Source organism: Coregonus lavaretus (assembly GCF_964263955.1).
Source record: "Coregonus lavaretus genome assembly, chromosome: 40".
Lineage (NCBI taxonomy): Eukaryota > Metazoa > Chordata > Actinopteri > Salmoniformes > Salmonidae > Coregonus > Coregonus lavaretus.
Window position 1 is genome coordinate 12,361,556 of NC_140027.1, and position 26,864 is coordinate 12,388,419.

The window sequence follows — 26,864 nt, forward strand, 5'->3', positions numbered from 1 at the left end:
CATTATGTCACCAGAATAAGACCCTCAATATTTATTGGAAAGGAGCATCAAGCTTACCCTGTGAAGTTCCTAAGTAATTTCATATTTAGCCTAATAAACTGCATGGTTTCTCGAGTCGTAGTTTTATTTAGTTAAGCTTTTTTTAAATACGTTTTACTGACACAAAAAGATCCCACCCTGTCTAGCGTATTTAGTCAACATTTGGAAAGTTTAGCGACAAATTTGATGTTTCCATCAGGCCTGTCGTGACATTTGTTTTACAACATGTACTTTACTAGCATAGAATGGTTGGATTGCAAACTGGTGTCACTAAAAACCATGCAAAAGGTAATTGCATTGGAAGGTACATTCATTGGAAGGTACATTCATTGTACTTTGTACATAGTACTTACCACTATTTGACCCTGTTCTAATCCAAATGTCATTTGTATAAGCACATGGAATACACTTTGTTTCAAAATGCATCGGTCCTATGTTAGTTTCTGTGTCTTTCTGTGACTGCTAATTCACTCCTTTATTAAAGTATGGATATTATATGGGTCATTCCACGAAATGAGTGCCTTTTGCGTCCCTTTGATATTTTAAGTAGAATTTGTGCACAAATATTGAATTGTAAAAGTATGTTATATTAATTGAAGTGCCCTTTAATATGGACCACATGGAAAATTCAATAAATCAGATTTTTTTATATGAATAAAGACTTGCTATTAATTATTCATTTTATGCACAAAAAAACCTGTCCCTCTTTTTAAGGTCAACTGAGGGAAATGTTTCTCATTTCATACAGGACTAATGCACTAATGCCTAGTGCACTAATTTGGTGGGAATTAATTTTTCTTCATTTAAAAAAAATTACGTTTTTATATTAATATATATATATTTTTGGTGATTTATCAGGGGGTGCCAGCAACCTCAGCACCCCTACTTCCTGTGGATATGCAAAAGGCACCTAATTGGTGGAACAACCCATGTATTCAAGTATACCCACTCATTCATCAGAGGCTATTCATGAATGTCTTACTATTGCACTGACTAATAGTGTCCTTTAGTCCTAATTGTGTTGGATATCACCCTCTTCCAGAGAAAATTATCCCAAGCCGTAGCATTGCTTTGTGACCTTGACCCACAGCTCTATTGTCTTTGGAGTTCAGGAACAAAGAAGCAAATCTAACCAGCTGGGATATGAGCAGTCTGGTCATCATGACTGACACAGAATAGAAACTATTGATTTATTGACGCACCTTGTATCTCTGTCCTTGGGGCTAACTCTCCGGTTCCCAAAAGCAAATCTCTCATCTTATCTCAACAGAGATGCACATTCATTCAAATTCCAGTTTGGTTTCTTTTCCGTCTCTTTTTTCCTCTCTCCAGGTTTTGGCAGGAAAGGGAGATCTTGATTAGGACATTAGGATCACTACCCCACCCTTAGCTGGCAGGAAATACTGAACGTGGTGAAAGATTCCATTTTGTAACTGCACCTCTAAAGCAATGTTCATGTTCAGAGCTAGTTACAGTGCATTCGTAAAGTATTCAGACCCCTTTACTTTTTCAGCTTTAGTCTAAAATTGATTAAATACATTTAAAAATCCTCATCAATCTACACACAATACCCCATAATGACAAAGCGAAAACAGGTTTTTAGAAATTTTAGCAAATGTATTAAATATAAAAAACAGAAATACCTTATTTACATAAGTATTAAGACCCTTTGCTATGAGACTCGAAATTGAGCTCAGGTGCATCCTGTTTCCATTGATCATCCTTGAGATGTTTCTACAACTTGATTGGAGTCCACCCGTGGTAAATTCAATTGATTGGACATGATTTGGAAAGGCACACACCTGTCTATATAAGGTCCCACAGTTGACAGTGCATGTCAGAGCAAAAACCAAGCCATTAGGTCAAAGGAATTGTCCGTAGAGCTCCGAGACAGGATTGTGTCGAGGCACAGATCTGGGGAAGGGTACCAAAAAATTTCTGCAGCATTGAAGGTCCCCAAGAACACAGTGGCCTCCATCATTCTTAAATGGATGAAGTTTGGAACCACCAAGACTCTTCCTAGAGCTGGCCACCCGGCCAAACTGAGCAATCGGGGGAGAAGGGCCTTGGTCAGGGAGGTGACCAAGAACCCGATGGTCACTCTTACAGAGCTCCAGAGGTCCTCTGTGGACAACCATCTCTGCAGCACTCCACCAATCAGGCCTTTATGGTAGAGTGGCCACTCTTCAGTAAAAAGGCACATGACAGCCCACTTGGAGTTTGCAAAAACGCATCTAAAGGACTCTCAGACCATGAGAAACAAATCAAATCAAATGTATTGGTCACATACACATGGTTAGCAGATGTTATTGCGAGTGTAGCGAAATGTTTGTGCTACTAGTCCCGACAGTGCAGCAATATCTAGCAAGTAATATCTAACAGTTCCACAACAAAAACCTAATACACACAAATCTAAGTAAAGGAAAGGAATAAGAATATATAAATATATGGATGAGCAATGTCATTATCAGAGTGGCATAGGCTAAGACGCAATAGATAGTATAGAATACAGTATATACATATGAGATGGGTAATGCAAAATATGTAAACATTATTAAGATAGCATAGAATACAGTATATACATATGAGATGGGTAATGCAAGATATGTAAACATTATTAAAGTGGCATTATTAACCCTCCCGTTGTCCTAGGGTCAAAATGACCCGCCACTGTGTTGAACCAACTTTATTTAATTTTTATTAAAGAAAGTGATACTTTCTTTAAAGTCTCACTGCCTCCTTCTCACAAATGATCCCAAAAAGATAAAAATTAAATAAAGTTGTTCAACACAGTGGCGGGTCATTTTGACCCTAGGACAACGGGAGGGTTAAAGTGACTAGTGTTCCATTTATTAAAGTGGCCAGTGATTTTCAAGTCTGTATGTAGGCAGCAGCCTCTCTGTGCTAGTGATGGCTGTTTAGAAGCTGTTTTTCAGTCTCTCTGTCCCAGCTTTGATGCACCTGTACTGACCTCGCCTTCTGGATGATAGCGGGGTGAACAGGCAGTGGCTCGGGTGGTTGATGTCCTTGATTATCTTTTGGCCTTCCTGTGACATCGGGTGCTGTAGGTGTCCTGGAAGGCGGGTAGTCTGCCCCCGGTGATGCGTTGTGCAGACCGCACCACCCTCTGGAGAGCCCTGCGGTTGTGGGCGGTGCAGTTGCCGTACCAGGCGGTGATACAGCCCGACAGGATGCTCTCAATTGTGCATCTGTAAAAGTTTGTGAGGGTTTTAGGTGCCAAGCCAAATCTCTTTAGCCTCTTGAGGTTGAAGAGATGCTGTTGCGTCTTCTTCACCACACTGTCTGTGTGGGTGGGCCATTTCAGTTTGTCAGTGATATCTACGCCGAGGAACTTAAAACTTTCCACCTTCTCCACTGCTGTTCCGTCGATGTGGATGGGGGGGTACTCCCTCTGCTGTTTCCTGAAAACAAGATGCTGTGCTTTGATGAAACCAAGATTGAACTCTTTGGCCTGAATGCCAAGCGTCACGTCTGGAGGAAACCTAGCACCATCCCTATGGTGAAGCATGGTTTTTCAGTGGCAGGGACTGGGAGACTAATCAGGATCGAGGGAAAAGATTAACAGAACAAAGTACAGAGAGATCCTTGATGAAAACCTGCTCCAGAACGCTCAGGACCTCAGACTGGGGCGAAGGTTCACCTTCCAACAGGACAACGACCCTAAGCACACAGCCAAGACAACTCAGGAGTGGCTTCGGGACAAGTCTCTGAATGTCCTTGAGTGGCCCAGCCAGAGCCCGGACTTGAACCCAATCTAAGATCTCTGGAGACACCTGAAAATAGCTGTGCAGCAACGCTCCCCATACAACCTGACAGAGCTTGAGAGGATCTGCAGAGAAGAATGGGAGAAACTCCCCAAACACATGTGTGCCAAGCTTGTAGCGTCATACCCAAGAAGACTCAAGGCTGTAATCACTGCCAAAGGTGCTTCAACAAAGTGCTGAGTAAAGGGTCTGAATACTTATGTAAATGTCATATTTCAGTTTTGCAAAAAACTCTAAAAACCTGTTTTGCTTTGTCATTATGGGGTATTGTGTGTAGATTGATGAGGGGGGAAAAAACAATTTAATCAATTTTAGAATAAGTCTGTAATGTAACAGAATGTGGAAAAAGTCAAGAGGTCTGAATACTTTTGAATGCACTGTACCTATTGACAAGATTTACTCCTCTCATATTCTGCAGTCTGTATTTCAACCACTCTTGTGAGGGAAGTCTAATGATTGGCAGAGACTGAAAACAATCATTCAGTGGGACAACAATAACAACAGTCATTTTGTTTAGGCCTAGATATACATATTATATGATATAATATTCATATATTGGAAACTAACAAATGAACAGACTAGAAATCAGTATCAAAGGACGAAAAACGAAGGTGGAAGACTGGACATCTTAGCGAAGCAGTTCAAAGGTTGCTTCCTTCTTCCCTCACTGTTGAATCAACATCCTGTGGCGTGTGGTGGGTCAGAAGATCGAAATTCTTCTGACTTCCTGTGTGTAAGGACTGGATTAGTGGGTGAGGTCACACTGCCATGTATAGGGGTGACTAACCACCGGACAAAGGCGTTGTCAGATCAACATCCAACTTTGGTTGATATTTGATTGAGTTGTCAGACATGAAGTCTACTTCATGTAAAACCTGAAATGCTATTGTTGATTGTTGTTTGAAAACTAGATCGAAATTAAACAAGAACTGTGTGTGTTAATGATGTTTTGCCAACCAACCAGCAATGTTGATGTAATAACATTATGATGACAAAACACATGGGAACACAGGGAAAACATAAATACCAGGTCCCTTACTTGACAATATGTCTCCATGTCATAAAGTGGATAAAGTCCCTCCATTGATAGTAGAGTAAAACAGATCACTAGTCAGATAAGTCAGGGTGTTATGGCAGATGGACTGTTTGTTTTTTAACAAGGCCTCAGATTATGACACAGGCAACTACCAACAGCTATTTGTTTCAAATCAACGACTCAACATCAACATTTCCCTGGCAGTCAATGCCTGGCAAAAGGGAAAACAAAGCACTAAACAGGACATGGCTTTTTGTCCATTTACACCCAGTAAAAACATTCACTACATTTCGGTATCACTCACTCTTGTTTATTTCTTTGAATTCTCTGACATGTTTTATCAGGACTTACTTTACAGTAAAGACGTGGTTGAAAACCTCAAGATCATTCTTACTATTCTCAAAAGTCACAATAGCACTATATTTTACAGTACAGTTTCCACTGGTATTTACCTGGTATTAACTAGGACGAAGGCCGGAATTCAATCCGATCACGCTTTGTCGACAATGCACCTTTAAAGATAATTTCCGATTTAGCCAACATATGCAGCAATTACCATGAATGCGGTCGCAAAGGCGGGAACATTGCCTTTAAAAACTGCATTATTGACCAAGCACAATTGGATTTAATCCCAGTTTAGGTAAATAGATGGTATTCTCTGGTACTTACTTACCATGATTCAACAACTGAGGGCATAACAGAAGTTAACCTTCAATGCTATATTTCGGGGTATCCGGCAAATGGGGTGTCAAGGTCAAATAGTCAGTCAGTGTAGCTAAATCGAGTAAATCAAACTTGTAAAAGCCAGAACTACACTCTTTTTCAATACTCTCTCTCAAGTTTGCCCCCTTCCCCACCCCAACCCATTCAAAGACTTCTTCAGTTCCATGACTTTCTGTTGCCCTCTTTTATGTCTCTCCATAAAATATATTCTTGCCAGCAGCTGAACAGACGGCCATTTAGAGACCGACTGTGGTGGAAGCCGGGTTGGCAGGGGCCTGTTTGCAGACAAAAGTAGTACTTCAGCACTCAAGTCTGTGTGATGGTAGTCCAGCTCATTGGTGTGGACAAGTAGCTACAGTCTGGTCCAGAAGCGACTGGAGTGCATCTAGTAACTTTTTTACACTATCGTGCCGACCCAAACGATACAATGTTAGATCGGATATAGTCTTTTCACACTGTCCTTTCCAGCACGGCTTGAGCAACTATGGTGGATGTGTAACCAAGCCCGCGCAAGCTTGTCAAAGCAAAATATTGAACTAAAAACCCCACTTCCTGGACCCAGATTAAGCCTACTCCTGGATGAAAAGGATCAATGGAAAATCTCCATTAAAAGTGCTTTTAAGTACAGGAATAAGCTTCATCTGGCTGAGAGAAATCGGCCTTAAATGTATTAGATCAAACAGAAAAATACATGAGACCTGACAATGCACTTTCAATTTCCTTTTGGTTGATACAGCCACGGGACAGCTGTACGAAATGATTTGCAAAATGTTTTTCACAGTTCATGTCTGTTTGTAAAAGGTCACTGGCACAATGACACCACGTGGTTATGCTGAAAATATGACAAATTTATGAACTATGAACCAGAGAGCTATGCCTAAAATCAGGTCCAGCGATAGACTAGTGTCCTGTCTAGGGGGTGTACTTGTACATCAAGCTGCCTCATGCTACATTTTTTACATTTACATTTTTAGTCATTTAGCAGACGCTCTTATCCAGAGCGACTTACAGGAGCAATTAGGGTTAAGTGCCTTGCTCAAGGGCACATCGACAGATTTCTCACCTAGTCGGCTCGGGGATTAGAACCAGCGACCTTTCGGTTACTGACACAACGCTCTTAACCACTAAGCTACCTGCCGCCCCATGCTACAGCAACAGGAGATAGGCTCCTGTCCTATGAGCAGTTCTGGCTCGAACAAGGCTACTACTTTGGCTAAAATCAAGGGTCACGGGGATACAACCAATGGTAATCCTACTCCCCTTACAGTAAGTTTGAAATCTTCAGTTGAACATTACTGTTCCTAGATCCTGTAGACTACACTTTTGAGACCCTATCAACATTTGTTACAGTAGTAGTGTTGCTCTACAGTTTCCATTATCAGCACACCAGGTCAATCCATACATTGTCATATCTTCACTCAATTGAAAAATAAATATGATGAAGCATAACTATTTCAAGCTGGCACTACATGACACAAGAATAGTAATCAATAACATTGACTCTGTGTTATTTTGTCAATTCAGTCATCCATAACTGAGTAAAGCCATTAGAACAGAGGGTGGAAGTTCAAGTCTATCTCTCTGTCTTCCTTTTCATTCCGGCTGCTTTACAACATTGGACAAGGTTTCGGCAGGTAGTAAACTCTACACAAAGCTACATATTAACAAATGACACACATTCATCCAGTCGTATCCACATAGTTGTTGTGGCCAGTTTATACCATTCAAATGAGCAAAACTGGACATATTCTGACCATTGCTGTAAATGTAATGATCTATTAATGAAAAGGGAACTTATATATAAAAATGTATAGAAGAGACACATTCAACAACACAATAGTGCATTCATATACAATTATTCATAGAGAGATTGAGTTAATTACTGATATTATCATGTGGCAAAGACCACATTGTCTTTTCGATGAGAGAAACACCCCCAACAAGGATGTCAACAAAAGACATCTACATGTCATCAAGGACAGCAGGACTATAAAACAATGTTACTAGGATAATGGTGACATTATCATGTTCATTTCTCCTTTTGTTCTATTGCAGTCTAGCCTGGGGTTCATCATAATGAAAATGAATGTAAAACATATATTTAGAAAAAAAGTAATTTTACAGTAAATGTACTAAACAATAGTAAACAATATCACGCAATATAACACAATGACATACTGTATCGCGTATACTGATGCTATGTAACATATAGTAAGCCTATATCCCTGTTTTGTAAAAAAATATCAATAATAATAAAAAATAAAAAACACACGCAAGGCCACATTAACTGTGTACAAACATATTGTTAAGCGCTATCATTTCCTAGAATTTGACACCTTGAAAGTGTATTTGCATGGGATAGCTGGACAAAACAACCACTCCCACCTTCCCTGTCCCCTCTCATGCTATTGTTGTCCTGACTCCCCACTAGGAACTAGCATGCATGCCGTTTAGATAGCATTGTGGATGGTGGATTGTGTGTTTGTAGACAGAGGACCTCCTTCGAAAGCAGCTATTTAGTATTTTATTGTCAACACTACATTCCTATCCCCCAAAAAAGGAACAGCCTTATAATCCAGTCTGAAAGTCATCCTTTACCCAGATCATAGTGCTGCCATCCTAAACGTGTCATATCCACCACTAACAGTTACCCTTTCTTTTAGGATTAAGACACCCAATTTGTTTTATTTTCTAAGAAGTAAAACGATGAAACATAATGCTCTTCATCCACCTAACATTACCCTGATAAAAAATGGCCAAATTCAACACAGAGGATCCAGAATTCTCTCTCTAGACCCTGCCGTCTATCTGCTGACAGAGCATATAGCAGAGCAACACCTATAAACAAAAGGCGCCTGCAGCCTCCAGCATTCACTTACCTTGAAGCTGTTTAAAGCGCCCTTCTAACATGTTGTAGTTGAAAGCCACCTGAGCGGGGTAACCAGGGTCCGGGTCGGTGTATTGTACATCTTGCCCACCCAGCTCCCAGTCCACTTCCATAGTTACAAACTAAAACAGGGACCCGCTGAAAGAAAATTCCCCCTCAGAAAAAACCACAAGCACAGCAAGGCAAAAAACGGTGGGGAGTTAAGAAGGGATCCAATGGGCTCTTTTAGCCTCCTACCACCCCCGCTGCTACACCACAAGCTCCAAAAAAGAATCCAGTAAAAGTAACGAAAGGAGAGAATATTCTCAAGGACGCTACTCTTGCCAGAGCAGCCGCTGAAGGAACAGGAGTGGAGAAGCAGGATCTGTGTCAGATAAGGGGCACAACATACTTCTTCTTCTCTCCTGATTGTTCTGTCTTCCCTCTCAGCTCATTCAAAAGCAGCCTCCACCCCACCCCCTCTCACGCCCCCCTCCCTCTGCTTGTGAGCTGCTCACCCACTCAGGAGTGCACATTTTTAATGAGTGGTATTGCCCCCCCCAAAAAAAAAAAATCACTGCACCTCATCCTCAACTGGCAGACAGTTAAGGAAGGAAAAGGAATAATAAATAATAATGTCCAATAAAAAAGAGAGTGAAAGGGTTTTTCTCACACACAGCACACCTTTCATAAGTCTGGAGGGAAAAGAGGAGAAGGGGATGGGTTTAAAGAGGGGAGGGGAACAGGAGTTTGTAATTTCATCAGTGGCTAGCCACTGCCTGGGAGCTCAGTGATGATGTCACCGCCTCATTTCCATGATGGCCCCAGCAGTGGGAGAAAGAGGGAGGAGATTGGGCCGTACCAAGCCTGAAGAGAGGAGGGGGTAGGGGGAAGCTAGCCAGGATACAACCCCCCCCCATTTCCCAGCATTGTTGTTCAGTCAGTGACAGAGGAAAAATCTGTCCATTCCAGAAATTTATAAATGCTGGTTTGAAATAATGTGAGCGACCAACGTCCTGTCAAAAAGGGACCCTACAAAAATCCAGTTTCAGAGATGAACTGAAAGCCTCCCCCTCTTTCTTCCTAATGGATGAATAGTCTGCATATTGGCCCGTGAATGGTTGCTTCCCAAACAAAGGAGGACCACACTCAACCAGTTTCCACTATGCAGAACATCATGAAGCGAAAAGGATTCTGATTACAAATCAAACATAAATGGCCAAGGTACCTCAGCGAACACTGCCACGGCAAGGACAGACATAGATTTCTCTCAAAGCAGAGACACTTTCTATAACAGTGTTTGATTCTTTGAGGCTATCAAAGTAGGAGCTCAGGATAGCAACAGATAAGAGTTGGGTTAAGACTAAAGATGGTACTGTATCATTTGAAGATTGACAAATAGATTAATCAAATAATAAAATGACTAATAAATCGTAAAGTACAGAAGAGGTGGTCTTCACGGATAGATCCCTTAAACAATGTAAACTATGCTTTACAATTGATAAACATTGTAACTGGGAATCAAAATGGCATGCCCATACTAAAAATATTTCACAATGATGCTTTGCGATCTGGAGGGCGGCCTTTTGCATCTCAACAATGGTCCAAATGTGGAATCCATACCCGATTTCATGGACAGTAATGGTTTGAGAACATTCCAAGATTTGAAAGACACATACACATTACCAGGCAACTCCTTTTTTCTATAGGTCTATTTACAACTTAAGGTATCTATGCTGTCCTATGGAGTCCCTTGGGAAACCCAACTACCGAGCCATCCAATGATGGGATTTATAAAGAAATTATCTGGGCTCCCAAAACAACTGATCTCTATAATATACACTGAGTATACAAAATATTAAGGACACCTGCTCTTTCCATGACATAGACTGACCAGATTAATCCAGGTTAAAGCTATGGCCCTTTATTGATGCCACTTGTCAAATCCACTTCAATCAGTGTAGATGAAGGGGAGGAGACAGGTTAAAGAAGGATTTTTCAGCCTTGAGACAATTGAGACATGGATTGTGCATGTGTGCCATTCAGAGGGTGAATGGGCAAGACAAAAGATTTAAGAGCCTTTGAACAGGGTATGGTAGTTGTCACGTTCGTTTATAGACGGGACGGACCAAGGCGCAGCGTGATATGCATACATGTTTATTTATACTGAATAAACACCACGTCAAAACAACAAATGAAACGAAACGTGAAGTCCAAGGTAGACAAACAACATACCTCACACGGAACAAGATCCCACAACTAACTAGTGCCAAAAGGCTGCCTAAGTATGGTCCCCAATCAGAGACAACGAGCGACAGCTGCCTCTGATTGGGAACCACACCGGCCAACATAGAAATAGACATACTTGAACATCAACCTAGAAATATACAACATAGAACATACACACCCTGACTCAACATATACGAGTCCCTTGAGTCAGGGCGTGACAGTAGTAGATGCCAGGCGCACCGGTTTGTGTCAAGAACTGCAACGGTGCTGGGTTTTTCACGCTCAACTGCTGCCCGTGTGTATCAAGAATGGTCCACCACCCAAAGGACATCCAGCCAACTTGACACAACTGTGGGAAGCATTGGAGTCAACATGGGCCAGCATCCCTGTGGAATGCTTTTGACACCTTGTAGAGTCCATTCCCTGACGAATTGAGGCTGTTCTGAGGGCAAAAGAGGGGGAGGGTGCAACTCTCCCGAGTGGCGCAGTGGTCTAAGGCACTGCATCGCAGTGCTAGCTGTGCCACTAGAGATCCTGGTTCGAATCCAGGCTCTGTCGTAGCCGGCTGTGACCGGGAGACCCATGGGGCGGCGCACAATTAGCCCAGCGTCGTCCAGGGTAGGGGAGGGAATGGCCGGCAGGGATGTAGCTCAGTTGGTAGAGCATGGCATTTGCAACGCCAGGGTTGTGGGTTCGATTCCCACGGGGGGCCAGTATGAAAAAATATATATAATAATAATGTATGCACTCACTAACTGTAAGTCGCTCTGGATAAGAGCGTCTGCTAAATGTAAAATGTGTTCCTAATGTTTGGTATACTCAGTGTATAAACAACTTTTGGAAAGCTCATATTCTGAGCTAGTCATTAAAAAAGTGTGGTCCACAAATATAAGTGAATCTGAACAACCCTTTAACTGGAACAGAATATGGAACTTGGCATCCCGTAATCCGAACTATCAATTTATACTATACATTTAAGTTTGTTCACAGACTGTATTTAACACCAAGGAAACATTTTACGTTGGATGGAGACATGTTGGAAGGGTGGAGTTGGGGGAATGGGATGGGAGGTTGGGGGTGGAGGCTCACTTCTTTTAGTTTCTTTTCCTTTACATACAAAATTTGTTATAACCTTTTAACTCTCTAATATGATCATAATGATCCATACTTTGTATTTATGTATCTTTTTTTTGAGTGGCAGGCCACAGGTGAATACGATATGAATTGAATATGAATTCATATGAATTCTTACATTGTACCTGGACACCCCCCCCCATATATACCATACAAGACTAGGCTCTGACAAAATGTTTTCCACAATGATTCCCTGTTGAATTTAGTCACTCACTCCTCCATGTTGCCTTATATTCATGGCAGTCTCAGGAGTTCTCTGCGGGAGAGTATTTTTGCTACATAGCAGCACCATCAACAATATCCCATTTGTCCTCCTCCTGTTCTTGAGAAAGCCTTGTGGCGAAGGAGGAGGCCACAGATATGCTACTTTATAACTACTCCTCATGATGCTATGAATTCATGCTCATCTCAGTACCACGAGTCTTGTCCTCATTTGTTTTCCAGCAACTGTGAGAAAAGACAAATCGAATCATTTCGACAATGGACACAGGGAATGAGAAAAGGCCAGAAATGAAGCCGTCTGTCTGTCTGTCTTTCTGCTGTCTGCCTGCCTGCCTGTTGGTCTGTCTGTCTGTCCAACCCTAGATGTATATCCCTAGATGTAGATCCCTATGTACAGTAGTTTGGGGGTCTTAATTAATGTGCTTGGGCAGTTTAATTGAGGAACACATGCTAATAATGACCCCAGAATTCCCATAATATAAATGATATTATTATGTGTTCAATCATTTTATATTTGTTGTGTCACAATAAAGCATAAGGGAGTGGTATAAAATCATATACAAAAATAGACACTGGGTAAAAACACATGATGAATATGCTTTCCTAGTTGTACAGAGCAAAATACAGTTATGAACTGTAAATGACACAAACACAGGACACATTAAAGTCTTCCTTGGTTTGGTCACAAGGTCTCCACAAGGCCATCGCCTGCCTAAGGGCTATTCTTCAACAGCCTCCCTATTCTTCCATTACCTCTTTACACAAGCCTCTTCATCTAGACTTGTAACGCTCGGTCCGATTCTTGGTCAAGAAAAATAGACACATCCTCCCACATGACTCACCTCATAGGAATTTCTCTTTAACAGAGAAAGGAAATAGGGAGGTGACATAGGGGTGTGGGTTTCTGGGTGGGTTTGTGTGATGGTCAACTTCTACGTTAATCAGACACATTGAAAATACAATAAAATTGAGAGTGAAATCTCTTTAAACTGTCGAATTGAGTTGTTCATAAAAATGACACAGTCTTCCATTCCTTTTCCTTGTGGCAAAGTTCATGTAGATAGGCTTTTATTTTAGCTGGATGTGAAACAACAGGGCCTTTGCTGAGCTCATGAAGTAGCCTCTTCTCAAAAGTTTCACATGATGCTACAAAGAATGAGGTCAGAACAATTCATGGAGAATGGCCAAGCCCACAGATTTGCAGTAAGTGGAGAATGTATGCACCAAAATAAACCTTACTTTGCTGACTTACCTTGAAATAGTACAGCCAAAGATGAATAGTTTCGATATAAATAGTACATGTGGAAGACCTGCATACAGATCTGCTATCTTAATTTGATCACTCTGTTGTCGCAGAGAAGCAGGGTCAAATTAAGATAGCGTGTGTGTGTGTGTGTGTGTGTGTGTGTGTGCTGCTTTCGCAACAGCTAATGGGGATCTTAATAAAATACCAAGTACCAAATAATTTAGCCACTAGCCCATTGCCCCACAACCCACTGCTTTATACTTCCCCATGTGTGCACAACAGTTATTCTACGTGTCTAATCAATAATTCAAATAAAGACCCTCACTTAAGATGTGGAGATTCCAATCTGGCGTCACAGTAATACTTGATATTAAGTTTATCTTATACATGTGTAGTAACCCTGCAATCACTACAGTCACAACATTGTTGTTACAAAATAATTGTGTAATATTGTAATCCCTTTGCAATTGCATAGCAATGAAGTTGAGCGGTATTAAATAAAGAAACCCTGCTTAACTCCATTACTATGTATTTAAAACGCAATTATTTAAGTATATTGTAACAACTCGTTGATCCAATGTTGTTATTGGTGTAATTACAGTGTTACTACACAGTATAAATATAAGAGCAACTCAATGTAAAGTGTTACTGGCTCCACTAATCAAACAGGATGGAAAACGTGCCCGAGTAGCGAGTATAACCGGCAATGTCCACTACGGCGATGGCCTCTGACAAAATGATGGAGCCCATCCATTTTTGGAAAAAAGCCGCTCACGCCGAAGTTAGCATGGCGAGAAAAGATTGTTGAACAGAGTGTAAAAAGGGTGGGACTTAAGTTGGGGAAAGCTCAATATTATGAAAATGTCTGGCGATGTGGTGGCGTGATTGATCAATCAAAGCTCACTATAGCTTCTAGCCCCTACTGGATTGGCTGTTGATACCTAGCACTACCTAGTATGCTGTCTGCTTGCTAGCACCCAAATGGTAAGCCACTCTGGGAGAAGCTAGCGTGGCTAGGCGAAGCCATGCTTGCTAAGTGGACATTGGCCATAAGAGGTGAGTTTTAAGCTTACCAGCTTACCAACTTGTCCGCCCTGAAATTGGAAGGTAGGAAGTTCGATCCCCATACCAAATACTCTAAAAATGGGACCTGATGCCTCTCTGCTTGGCACTTAGCATTAAGGAGTAAGGCCCTGCAACAGACTAGCGTCCTGTCCAGGGGGTATACTTTTACATCAAGCTGCCTCATGCTACAGAAACAGGAGATATAGAATCCTACCCTATGGACTTCTGGCTCGGACAAGGCTTAATTGTCCAAGGCTTACTTAGGGTTTAATAGCAGGGAACCGGGCTACCGAGATTTCCCGCCCAAACCCATTCCCGGGATAAATAATGTTGAGGAACCGTTGAATTATAATAAATTATTTATATGAACAGCATGACGTGAAATGGAACTGTTAAGCGATATGCAATGTCTAAATCTGTTTTCTCTGCGGCCTTCTCTGCTCTGCTATCTGGATGGTCAATCATCAACGCTCAGTGTGTGTGTGTGTGTGTGTGTGTGTGTGTGTGTGCTGTTGTAGCCTACCGTAGGCCTATTTACTTACACAAAGTTGCCATAAATTCGCTGCGTGCGACGCGTTCTCCTACCATTCCATTGCAAACAGCAAGTAGGTCTACAGGCTATACAGATCAGCGTTTAAAAAAAGATGGCCATAGTCTACCCTCCCCAATAATCCCTCAAACATATGACAACTGAAGAGAGGATATGCCGAGAAAGAGAATGGTAAATTAGCCGAGATGCAAAAATACAAAATATGCACATGCGACATATCAACTCTCTGTCATCATTCATACATTAGACCAGTCATCACAACGCTAGCAGCCTACCATATTTAGGCCTACTCAAGTCCCCAAAAGAAAACATCCCTTAGGCTACTTGCATGGCTTCTATACATTTAATTCCTTACTATATGTGCAGCCTGCTAGGTTGGATTTGAAGGGCCTCTAGTAGGTAGGTGTTCATGTAGCCATTGAAGACACTCTTGACTGCAGCAAGTGGAGGTGGGGGAGAGGTGTATGCTCCGCTGAGCAGGAATGCAAGAAAACACAGTCATGTGAGAAGCAGGATGCTCATCGGAATGCCGTGGGCTGTTTTTTTTAGAGTTCTCAAAACAGCTTGTGGTCTCCAGACAGAAAGAACAGACACCAAGGAACACTTTCTCATTTCTATTTTTGATCCTTTTTTTTCTCTCTTGTCAAAACACTTTGCTCAATTGCAGTGTTGGCTGCTGGTTCTGTGCAGGCATTTCCCTATTGAAACTCTCTCTATTCCAGTAAGCCTAGGTGACTTTGCCATGGGGATTTTGTACATAATCTCTAACTTAAAACCGCTCAATGATAGAAAGTCACAACCATTCTACTATTACCAAATGTCATGTCAATCCGCCAACAATAATGGCTTACAAATGTGCACCAAATGATAATTTCACATTTTCTCAGTTGAATTTCTCAACACACATTGATCTATATATAAATTAATGATGTGGTTGCTGGGCAGTTTCAAAGAGGTTCCTTCCATATCTTCCTGTATCAGTCTGCAAACATCTAATTTGAGCATTTGCTTTGCCTGCCTGGAGTGCCAGGTGGATGGGGTTTGCACTTTTTTGTATTTTTCTTTATTGGTTTCATTGCATTAGGCAGGCACAGCTTCAGTATTTTGAATAGTATCTGAACCGAAGACCATGTGTACATCCTCATACGACCATTGCTATTCTATGAGATTGAAGTGAATGCAATGCCAACAACAGGGGTTATCCTTCTAGGCACTCTCTCTCCTCTCCTCTCCTCTCCGCCTCACTCACCTGCCAGGGCCTTGATGCGCGAGCGCTCGAACAGGCGGGCCGAGCTGTTCTCGTTGTCCCACTCGTCATCCCAGCGGTTGTTGACCGTGTCGCTGCTGCTGTACTGTTGAGTGATCTCTATGTGGTCATACTCCGCGGCTACTGTCGTCATCCTGACCTTTCACCTTTGACCTTTTCACTGAATACACTTCCTCATCAGTGGCTTCTGATGAAGCCCTGCAATCACAGAGACAGAGAGAGACATGTTCAAATACATGCCACATTCAGTTAGGACAGCAGGGCTGTATTAGGTGTAGGGTGAAGTTGCCCCTAGATGCTGATCTTGGGTCAGTTTAGCATTTTCCCCTCTATAATGGTTTGTGGTTAGGGTTGGGGCAGGGGAAGCTGATTCTAGTTCGGTACCTGAGGTAAACTTCACCCAGCAGTGGAATTACATACTGTAGATGGCGTTCCAAGTTGTCTTTATGCAGTCATGCTGTGCATTTCAGAAGATTGCTGTATCCTATTAATGTGATTGTGAGATCTGATCATCTGTGCAGCACGACTGCAGAAAGGATGACCTGGAACGCAACCATTGTATACGTTTAAAAATATATATATTTGTAATTTAATCTTTATTTAACTAGGCAAGTCAGTTAAGAACAAATTCTTATTTGCCTACCAAAAGGCAAAAGGCCTCCTGCAGGGAGGCCTTATATAGGACTATATATATAGGACAAAACACACATCATGACAAGAGAGACACAACACTACATAAAGAGAGACCTAATACAACAACATAGCATGGCAGCAACACATGACAACACAGCATGGTAGCAACACAACATGACAACAACATGGTAGCAGCACAAAACATGGTACAAACATTATTGGGCACAGACAACAGCACAAAGGGAAAGAAGGTAGAGACAACAATACATCACGCGAAGAAGCCACAACTGTCAGTAAGAGTGTCCATGATTTTGTCTTTGAAATAAGAGAAGGAGATAAAACTGTCCAGTTTGAGTGTTTTTTGCAGCTCGTTCCTGTCGCTAGCTGCAGAGAACTGAAAAGAGGAGCGATCCAGGGATGTGTGTGCTTTGGGGACATTTATCCGAATGTGACTGGCAAAATGGGTGTTGTATGTGGAGGATGAGGGCTGCAGTAGGTGTCTCAGATAGGGGGGAGTGAGGCCTAAGAAGGATTTATAAATAAGCATCAACCAGTGGGTCTTGCGATGGGTATACAGAGATGACCAGTTTACAGAGGAGTATAGAGTGCAGTGATGTGTTCTATAAGGAGCATTGGTGGCAAATCTGATGGCCGAATGGTAAAGAACATCTAGCCGCTCGAAAGCACCCTTACCTGCCGAACTATAAACTACATAAAGCAGAACTATGGGGATATTTTGAGTAAGATTTCAGCCTGATTTATCACGCCATACTCTCGGTTGGCTGCCTAAACATGGTTCATAGGTAAACAAACAGAGCAATAGGACACAATGTCTATCTCTTGGTTTAATCACATTTTCCAAATATGTCAAGGATTTAAACACAATTACAGATTTGTGAAAAGTGAGAAAATGTATGACAATGACACATTTTTTCATAATAGAAATTACATTATAGCGAAATGGAGACAACAATGTTACAAAGTTGTCTTTCCCCACTCAAAGTGAATTAGCCAACAATGTTTTGCTGCTGCCTAAGGACAAAACTAATCAAGACACACAGTGCCATCTTCTGGTAAAACCAGAGACTCACATCTACCAGATTGTTTTCTTCAAATATACCACAATCATTCAGGGTAGCTCTTTCCTGCAGTCAATTACCAAAAGCACCCTCTTTGCCCTCATGGGTGGAATGTTATTAATACTTTTCATAATTTCATAATTAATAAAGATTTTTAAAATGTACAACAAAAATTCAGTGTTTCTATGTCAAACAGTTTTGTTATATTTCAGTCTTCTGTGATGCATATAAAGTTGATGGCAGCATTAGATTCAAAATATTATATTTCCATTTTTAAATATAGCTAATCTGAAAGTCCTGAGCACTTTATCGAAAATAAATGTATTGCTTCCGAATGGTATCATGTTAGTCATCATTAATGATGATAAGGAGAGGAACTGCTGTTTGACAAAGCGAGTTATTGGTATACCAGATTCCCCAAAAACCTTCCTCCTCCACAGGTATTTTACCTCTCCTAGATTTGCAGTCCTCGATTGTTGAGAGTGTGCTTCCCTTGATTGAAATCAGCTCAATGCCCTTAAATGCATGAGTGAAGCCAGGCTTGATGAGCTCAGCAAAAGCATTTGTGTGTGTGTGTGTATGTGTGGTTGTGCATGGGTGTGCATGTGTGTTTGTTCTGTTCACTCAAAGCCTGTAAGTCAGCACTATGGCTAGACAGAGTCGTTTATGTAGCTAACAACTGAACTACAACCTGAGACTGTGACGTGCAAAATGTGTTTTACTAACACTGTGGTGTATGAACAGTGCATTCGGAAAGTATTCAGACCCCTTCCCTTTTCCCACATTTTATTACGTTACAGCCTTATTCTAAAATGGATTAAATAAAAACTTTTCCTCATCAATCTACACACAATACCCCGTAATGACAAAGTGAAAACAGGTTTTTAGAAATATTAGCAAATGTATTACAAATAAACTGAAATACCTTATTTACATAAGTATTCAGACCCTTTGCTATGAGACTCGAAATTGAGCTCAGGTGCATCCTGTTTCCATTGATCATCCTTGAGATGTTTCTACAACTTGATTGGAGCACCTGTGGTAAATTCAATTGATTGGACATGATTTGGAAAGGCACACACCTGTCTATATAAGCACACACAGTGCATGTCAGTGCAAAAACCAAGCCATGAGGTCGAAAGGAATTGTCCGTAGAGCTCCGAGACAGGATTGTATCGAGGCACAGATCTGCAGCATTGAAGGTCCTCAAAAACACAGTGGCCTCCATTCTTAAATGGAAGAAGTTTGGAACCACCAAGACTCTTCCTAGAGCTGGCCGCCTGGCCAAACTGAGCAATCGGGGGAGAAGGGCCTTGGTCAGGGAGGTGACCAAGAACCTGATGGTCACTCTGACAGAGCTCCAGAGTTCCTTCCAGAAGGACAACCATCTCTGCAGCACTCCACCAATCAGGCCTTTATGGTAGAGTGGCCAGACGGAAGCCACTCCTCAGTAAAAGGCACATAACAGCCCGCTTGGAGTTTGATGTCATGGCTTTAGAACATCATTTGAGTCAATTGGAGGTGTACCTGTGGATGTATTTCAAGGCCTACCTTCAAACCCTTTGCTTGACATTATGGGAAAATCAAAAGAAATCAGCCAAGACCTCAGAAAACAATTGTAGACCTCCACAAGTCTGGTTCATCCTTGGGAGCAATTTCCAAACGCCTGAAGGTACCACGTTCATCTGTACAAACAATAGTACGCAAGTATAAACACCATGGGACCACGCAGCCGTCATACCGCTCAGGAAGGAGACGCGTTCTGTCTCAAAGAGATGAACGTACTTTGGTGCGAAAAGGGTGCAAATCAATCCCAGAACAACAGCAAAGGACCTTTTAAAGATGCTGGAGGAAACAGGTACAAAATTATCTATATCCACAGTAAAACGAGTCCTATATCGACATAACCTGAAAGGCCACTCAGCAAGGAAGAAGCCACTGCTCCAAAACCGCCATTAAAAAGCCAGACTACGGTTTGCAACTGCACATGGGGACATAAATCATACTTTTTGGAGAAATGTCCACTGGTCTGATGAAACAAAAATAGAACTTTTGGCCATAATGACCATTGTTATGTTTGGAGGAAAAAGGGGGTAACTTGTAAGCCGAAGAACACCATCCCAACCGTGAAGCACGGGGGTGGCAGAATCATGCTGTGGGGGTGCTTTGCTGCAGGAGGGACTGGTGCACTTCACAAAATAGATGGCATCATGAGGAAGGAAAATTATGTGGATATATTGAAGCAACATCTCAAGACATCAGTCAGGAAGTTCAAGCTTGGTCACAAATGGGTCTTCCAAATGGACAATGACCCCAAGCATACTTCCAAAGTTGTGGCAAAATGGCTTAAGGACAACAAAGTCAAGGTATTGGAGTGGCCATCACAAAGCCCTGACCTCAATCCTATAGAAAATGTGTGAACAGAACTGAAAAGGCGTGTGCGAGCAAGGAGGCCTACAAACCTGACTCAGTTACATCAGCTCTGTCAGGAGGAATGGGCCAAAATTCACCCAACTTATTGTGGGAAGCTTGTGGAGGGCTACCGGAAATGTTTGACCCAAGTTAAACAATTTAAAGGCAATGCTACCAAATACTAATTGAGTGTATGTAAACTTCTGACCCACTTGGAATGTGATGAAAGAAATAAAAGCTGAAATAAATCATTCTCTCTACTATTATTCTAACATTTCACATTCTTAAAATAAAGTGGTGATCGTAACTGACCTAAAACAGGGAATTTTTACTAGGATTAAATGTCAGGAATTGTGAAAAACTGAGTTTAAATGTATGTAAACTTCCGACTTCAACTGTATATCATACATAAACTAATAATACTCCCATCCGATGCTTACGAAAATAGGCCTCATACCCTTGAATAAAGAATAAAATAAAAAATTAGAGACATCATTATCATCATCATCATCACAGTTGATGGAAGCAGCAGTGTCCAAACTTACCAGTCAAAAGTTTGGACACACCTACTCATTCAAGGGTTTTACTTTTTTTAAAGAATGTTTTACATTGTAGAATAATAGTGAAGACATCAAAACTACGAAATAACACATATGGAATCATGTAGTATTTTTTTTTTTTTTTGTACAAATCAAAATATATTTGATATTCTTCAAATAGCCACCCTTTGCCTTGATGACAGCTTTGCACACTCTTGGCAATCTCTCAACCAGCTTCATGAGGTAGTCACCTGGAATGCATTTCAATTAACAGGTGTGCCTTCTAAAAAGCTAATTTGTGGAATTTATTTCCTTCTTAATGCGTTTGAGCCAATCAGTTGTGTTGTGACAAGGTATGGGGGTATACAGAAGATTGCCCTATTTGGTAAAAGACCAAGTCCATATTATAGCAAGAACAGCTCAAATAAGCAAAGAGAAATGACAGTCCATCATTACTTTAAGACATGAAGGTCAGTCAATATGGAACATTTCAAGAACTTTGAAGGTTTCTTCAAGTGCAGTCGCAAAAACCATCAAACGCTATGATGAAACTGGCTCTCATGAGGACCACCACATGAATGGAAGACCCAAGAGTTACCTCTGCTGCAGAAGATAAGTTCATTAGAGTTACCAGCCTCAGAAATTGCAGCCCAATTAAATGCTTCACACAGTTCAAGTCACAGACACATCTCAACATCAACTGTTCAGAGAGGAATTGCTACAAAGAAACCACTACTAAAGGACACCAATAAGAAGAAGAGACCTGCTTGGGCCAAGAAACACGAGCAATGGACATTGGACCGGTGGAAATGTGTCCTTTCGTCTGGAGTCCAAATTTGAGTTTTTGGTTCTAACCGCTGTGTCTTTGTGAGACGCAGTGTGGGTGAGCGGATGATCTCCGCATGTGTAGTTCCCACCTAAAGCATGGAGGAGGAGGTGTTATGGTGTGGGGGTGCTTTGCTGGTGACACTGTCTGTGATTTATTTAGAATTCAAGGCACACTTAACCAGCACGGCTACCACAGCATTCTGCAGCGAAACGCCATCCCATCTGGTTTGGGCTTAGTCGGACTATCATTTGTTTTTCACCAGGACAATGGCCCAACACACCTCCAGGCTGTGTAAGGGCTATTTGACCAAGAAGAAGAGTGATGGAGTGCTGCATCAGATGACCTGGCCTCCACAATCACCTGACCTCAACCCAATTGAGATGGTTTGGGATGAGTCGGATGGCAGAGTGAAGGAAAAGCATCCAACAAGTGCTAAGCATATGTGGGAACTTCTGCAACACTGTTGGAAAAGCATTCCAGGTGAAGCTGGTTGAGAGAATGCCAAGAGTGCGCAAAGCTGTCATCAAGGCAAAGGGTGGCTATTTGAAGAATCTCAAATATAAAATATATTTTGATTTGTTTAACACTTTTTTGGTTACTACATGATTCCATATGTGTTATTTCATAGTTTTGATGTCTTCACTATTGTTCTACAATGTAGAAAATAGTACAAATAAATAAAACCCCATGAATGAGTAGGTGTGCCACGGGGGGCCAGTATGAAAATGTATGCACTCACTAACTGTAAATCGCTCTGGATAAGAGCGTCTGCTAAATGACTACAATGTAAAATGTGTAAAATGTGTGTCCAAATTTTTGACTGGTACTGTAGTATGTACTTTATTTCCCTAACCAGAGGCCTCCACAGTGACTACAGCTGCCTTTTACCCACTTCGCCACTTAGCAGACAGGGCTAAGTGCTTATGATCATCAACAGAACCTGCAACCAAAGGGCTCTCCTCTTCCTGTAAACATTAGTAGTTGTCTATAGATTGCCTCAGCCATTTCCTCCTCGTCCGATACGTTGTGTATCCATCCCCCTCTAACCCTCCCCTGTCTAGGGATGCCTCCCAAATGGCCTTTTCCCTATTTAGTTCCCTATGGGCCCTGGTCAAACGTAGTGCATTATAAAGGGAATAGAGTGCCATTTGTGACGCAACCTAGGACGCGGGTTGATGTTTATTGTTATGAGTCTTGTCCTGGAGGCAGAACTGAGCTATTTCCGCTACATAGGCCAGCAGCAAAGTCAAAATTGGCTATACTGAAATATTCATGAAAACTAAAATTAGCTTTATGGTCTTCTGTTAAGGTTAGGTTTAAAATAAGATTTTATGACTTTGTGGATGTACCAGCTAGTGATGACTCTGCAGAGCTGCCTCCAGAACAAGATTCATGACAAAAAATGCTAACCTGCGCCTAGGACTGCCAAGCCATTACCGCCAAAGAGTATTCAACTCAGCCAATTTCATTAGCTGGTTAACAACACAGCTCATGTCTATATTTGACCAGATATCTGAACATTAAAATTCTCAAGTTCTCAGTCTTTGTTTTGTAAAAAATAATTCAAATCATTTTAAAGATGTAGTCCGGGATCGTAGGCACTTACAAATTCGTAGCATATTGTACGAATTGGAATTCTTAACATATCATACACATAAAAAATAAAAAATGCAGGACGTAACATATCATACGACAGAGATGAGGTAGAACACAATTGTGCACAATCTTCAGGGACCCGTTTTGGCACATGATCACTACATTCAAAACTACTGGCGAAAGCATCACTTTAAGGCAATAATTGATCATATTTCTGCTCAACTGCACTGTATAGATTTATTATGTCTTCTTTAATAAAAAGATTCCATCCATATTCTAAATACAAAATAAATGTTCTGTTTTGATGGAATGATTCAAGCGGAGATACATTTTGTTCATCAAAAGAAGTCCTAGGATTCAGCAAAAGGTTAATTAGCAATTATGCATTAGTGGTCTTAACATTTACTGGATGTAAGAGGAGATATCAGCCCTCGAGGAAATGGAGGAGGAGATATGGGTTGTTATGGACCTCTACAAATGGCCTTTGTGTTGTTGTCCTGAAAGGAAAGAAGGGCTAATAAGATTCCTCTGGGCCTAGAACAACTCTAATGGAACAGGTAACATGAACCCTCCAAACACTCCCTAACCCTGTGTAAAAATCCCATGAAGATATAACAACAGACTTCCGTCAAACCTAAAGTATGGCAAATATAAAATGCTGAAGTGATGCTTTGTTCATATTGAGATACTTTTTCCTGGGTGAGTTTAGGTCAAAGGTCATTCATCAGGTCAGGTCAGGCCAGACTGTATGGGGTAAGGTAGTAGATGCATGTTAATCTATTTTTTCCTTGTAAGAAATCCCTTAAGAATTCCAATGATGTGGTTAAAATGTTGTTATTTATCCTGTTTTCTTATGCCAAATACTGACTGGGTTTCTCAAATTCCTTGGTGTGTGTATTGATGTTTCCTGCAAGTCGATATGTACTCCCTGCCTGCAATATAGCGTCAAATTCGCTATAAACCTTTCCATCTGCTAGAGGAATAACATGAAACTACCCACTCGGCAAAAACTGTTTGAACCAACATTGTTTCCACGTCATTACAAAAAATTATATATGTGATGACGTTGAATCAACGTGGAAAACTGATTGGATTTGCAAAAACTCATCAATGTTCATCAATGTTCATCAATGTAAGGGAATTTTCGTCTTTTTTTCACCCAACTTTTAACCTAAATCCAATGACATGGTGACATGTTTTGGTGATTTCACATTGAATTCACATTAGTTGACAACTCTACCAAATGTAAATCAAAAAGAGACGTTGAACTGACCTCTGTGCCCAGTGGGTAGGCATCCTTTCTCTCTAAGAAACACTACAAAGCCCTACCATACCACCACTAGGTGTCCTCTTCTTCCAATGGCTCTCACAACTGCTAGAGTTATCAAGTCTTACTCAGTACCCCCTTCCCTCTCCTTCTCTCCCCTCCGCTTCTCTCCCCTTCCCTATGACACATTGCTTTTATGCAGCTGTTGGGTCCTTTCTTTTCTGCTATGGTCCATTTTAAAAGAATCCCTATATCGCCTACAAAAACCCTGAATAGCATTGGACCCGCCTAGCTGTAAGACCTACTCTCCCACTACAAAACCACACCTTTGGAACTCCCTTCCCGACAATCTCAGGGCTGCTCAATCCTATGGGATATTTAAAGCAGGCCTTTAGACTCATCTCTATCGGCTGGGATTTCTGTTCGATATATTATCATTTTTCATCCCACAGCCCTTTCATCCGGAGTAGGGTGATGTTGTCCCTAGACGCTGATCATTTGTCAGGTGGATAAGGATTGGGTAAAGGAAATGTATCCTAGTCTGTACCTAGAGGAATCTTCACCCCACAGCCCTTTCATCCTACTAAATCTAGGGTTTGTTCAGGATAGGTGAGTCATGTCATCTCTACATATCACATTCCTATGAGCAACAGTGTGAACATTTCACCTCATTAAATACACCCAGGTTAAGAATTATGGCAAAGCAGTCCAGTTCAGTGGTTAAGAACGTTGGTCTAGTAACTGAAAGGTCGCTGGTTTGAATCCCCAAGCCGACTAAGTGGAAAATCTGTCTATGTGCCATTTAGTAAGGAACTAAACCTTAACTGCTCCTGTAAGTCGCTCTGGATAAGAGCATCTGCTATATGACTAAACTATAAATGTAATGATATTTCACTCGCAGCCACAACTTCACCCACTAGGGAACTGAGATCCACATTGATCTGCAGTGGTGCAATCATAGAATATCAACCAGCATTTTTCCTCTTCAAAGGCAACATTTTAATGATTTATTTTTTACAAATAGTGAGGCTTATGTTCGTTCATTTTCATCATGTTTACTTCAGAGAATGAGAACAGGCTACAAGAGATACATGCCAGTTACATGGCACCTCCATTGATGGAATACATACTATTTACATACATTCCAAATACTGCGGATATGGGGTATATTCAGAATCTGAATGTCCCACCTGCCTCCTCCCCTAAGAAAAAGTATCATGATATTCACACCCTATTCAGATCCAAATGGCTCTTAGTACAGTTTAGCTAGCCATCTTTTGTAAGAGGTCATCTATCATTATCTGTGTCTTCCACCAACCTAGTCTCAGGGGTAGACATAGTAAATGTAAATCCGGGACTCTCCAATGATATGTTACGTTTCATATGTATTAATTTGTGGATGTCCATCATCTATTTCGTATGATATGTTATGAATAACAATGCGTATAATAAGTTACGAATTGCAATTCGTACAATATGTTACGAATTGCAATTTGTACAATATGTTATGTTCTCAAAAGTTATGATATGTTACAAATTCCAATTGGTTGTGGCTAACGTTAGCTAGGTGGCTAACGCTAATGTTAGCTAGGTGGCTAACGTTAGCTAGGCTAGGGGTTAGGGGTTAGCAGATTCATACATGGAAAAACAGATACATACATTGTCCTGTTGTAGGAGGAAATTGGCTCCAATCAAGTGCCATCCACAGGGTATGGCATGGCGTAGCAAAATGGAGTGATAGCCTTCCTTCTTCAAGAGCACCCCCAGACCATCACATTGCCTCCACCATGCTTGACAGATGGCATCAAGCACTCCTCCAGTTCTTCTTTGTGATCCGAACACCTCAAACTTCGATTCGTCTGTCCATAACACTTTTTTCCAATCTTCCTCTGTCCAGTGTCTGTATTCTTTTGTCCATCTTAATCTTTTTTCTTTTTATTGGCCAGTCTGAGATATGGCTTTTTCTTTGCAACTCTGCCTAGAAGGTCAGCATCCCGGAGTCTCCTCTTCACTGTTGACGTTGAGACTGGTGTTTTGCGGGTACTATTTAATGAAGCTGCCAGTTGAGGACCTGTGAGGCATCTGTTTCTCAAACTAGAAACTCATGTATTTGTCGTCTTGCTCAGCTGTGCACCGGGGCCTCCCACTCCTCTTTCTATTCTGGTTAGAGCCAGTTTGTGCTGTTCTGTGAAGGGAGTAGTACACAGCGTTGTACGAGATCTTCAGTTTCCTGGCAATTTCTCACATGGAAAAGCCTTCATTTCTCAGAACAAGAATAGACTGATGAGTTTCAGAAGAAAGTTCTTTGTTTCTGGCCATTATGAGCCTGTAATCGAACCCACAATTG

The 26,864-nt window shown here is 41.4% G+C and overlaps 1 protein-coding gene across 2 annotated transcripts in view; it reads right to left on the reverse strand.

Annotated features, from left to right (window-relative positions):
- Positions 1 to 26,864, reverse strand: part of LOC311113757 (spectrin beta chain, non-erythrocytic 1-like) — a 92,569-nt gene that overhangs the window by 49,165 nt on the left and 16,540 nt on the right. The window contains exon 2 of one of the 2 annotated variants that reach the window (XM_084157062.1): positions 16,145 to 16,360. In XM_084157062.1, the coding sequence (XP_084013188.1) occupies positions 16,145 to 16,295 (151 nt within the window). In that variant the 5' untranslated portion in view covers positions 16,296 to 16,360. Of the gene's footprint in view, positions 1 to 8,462; positions 8,852 to 16,144; positions 16,361 to 26,864 lie in introns of those variants that run through there. The other variant, XM_084157063.1, reaches the window with a different exon arrangement.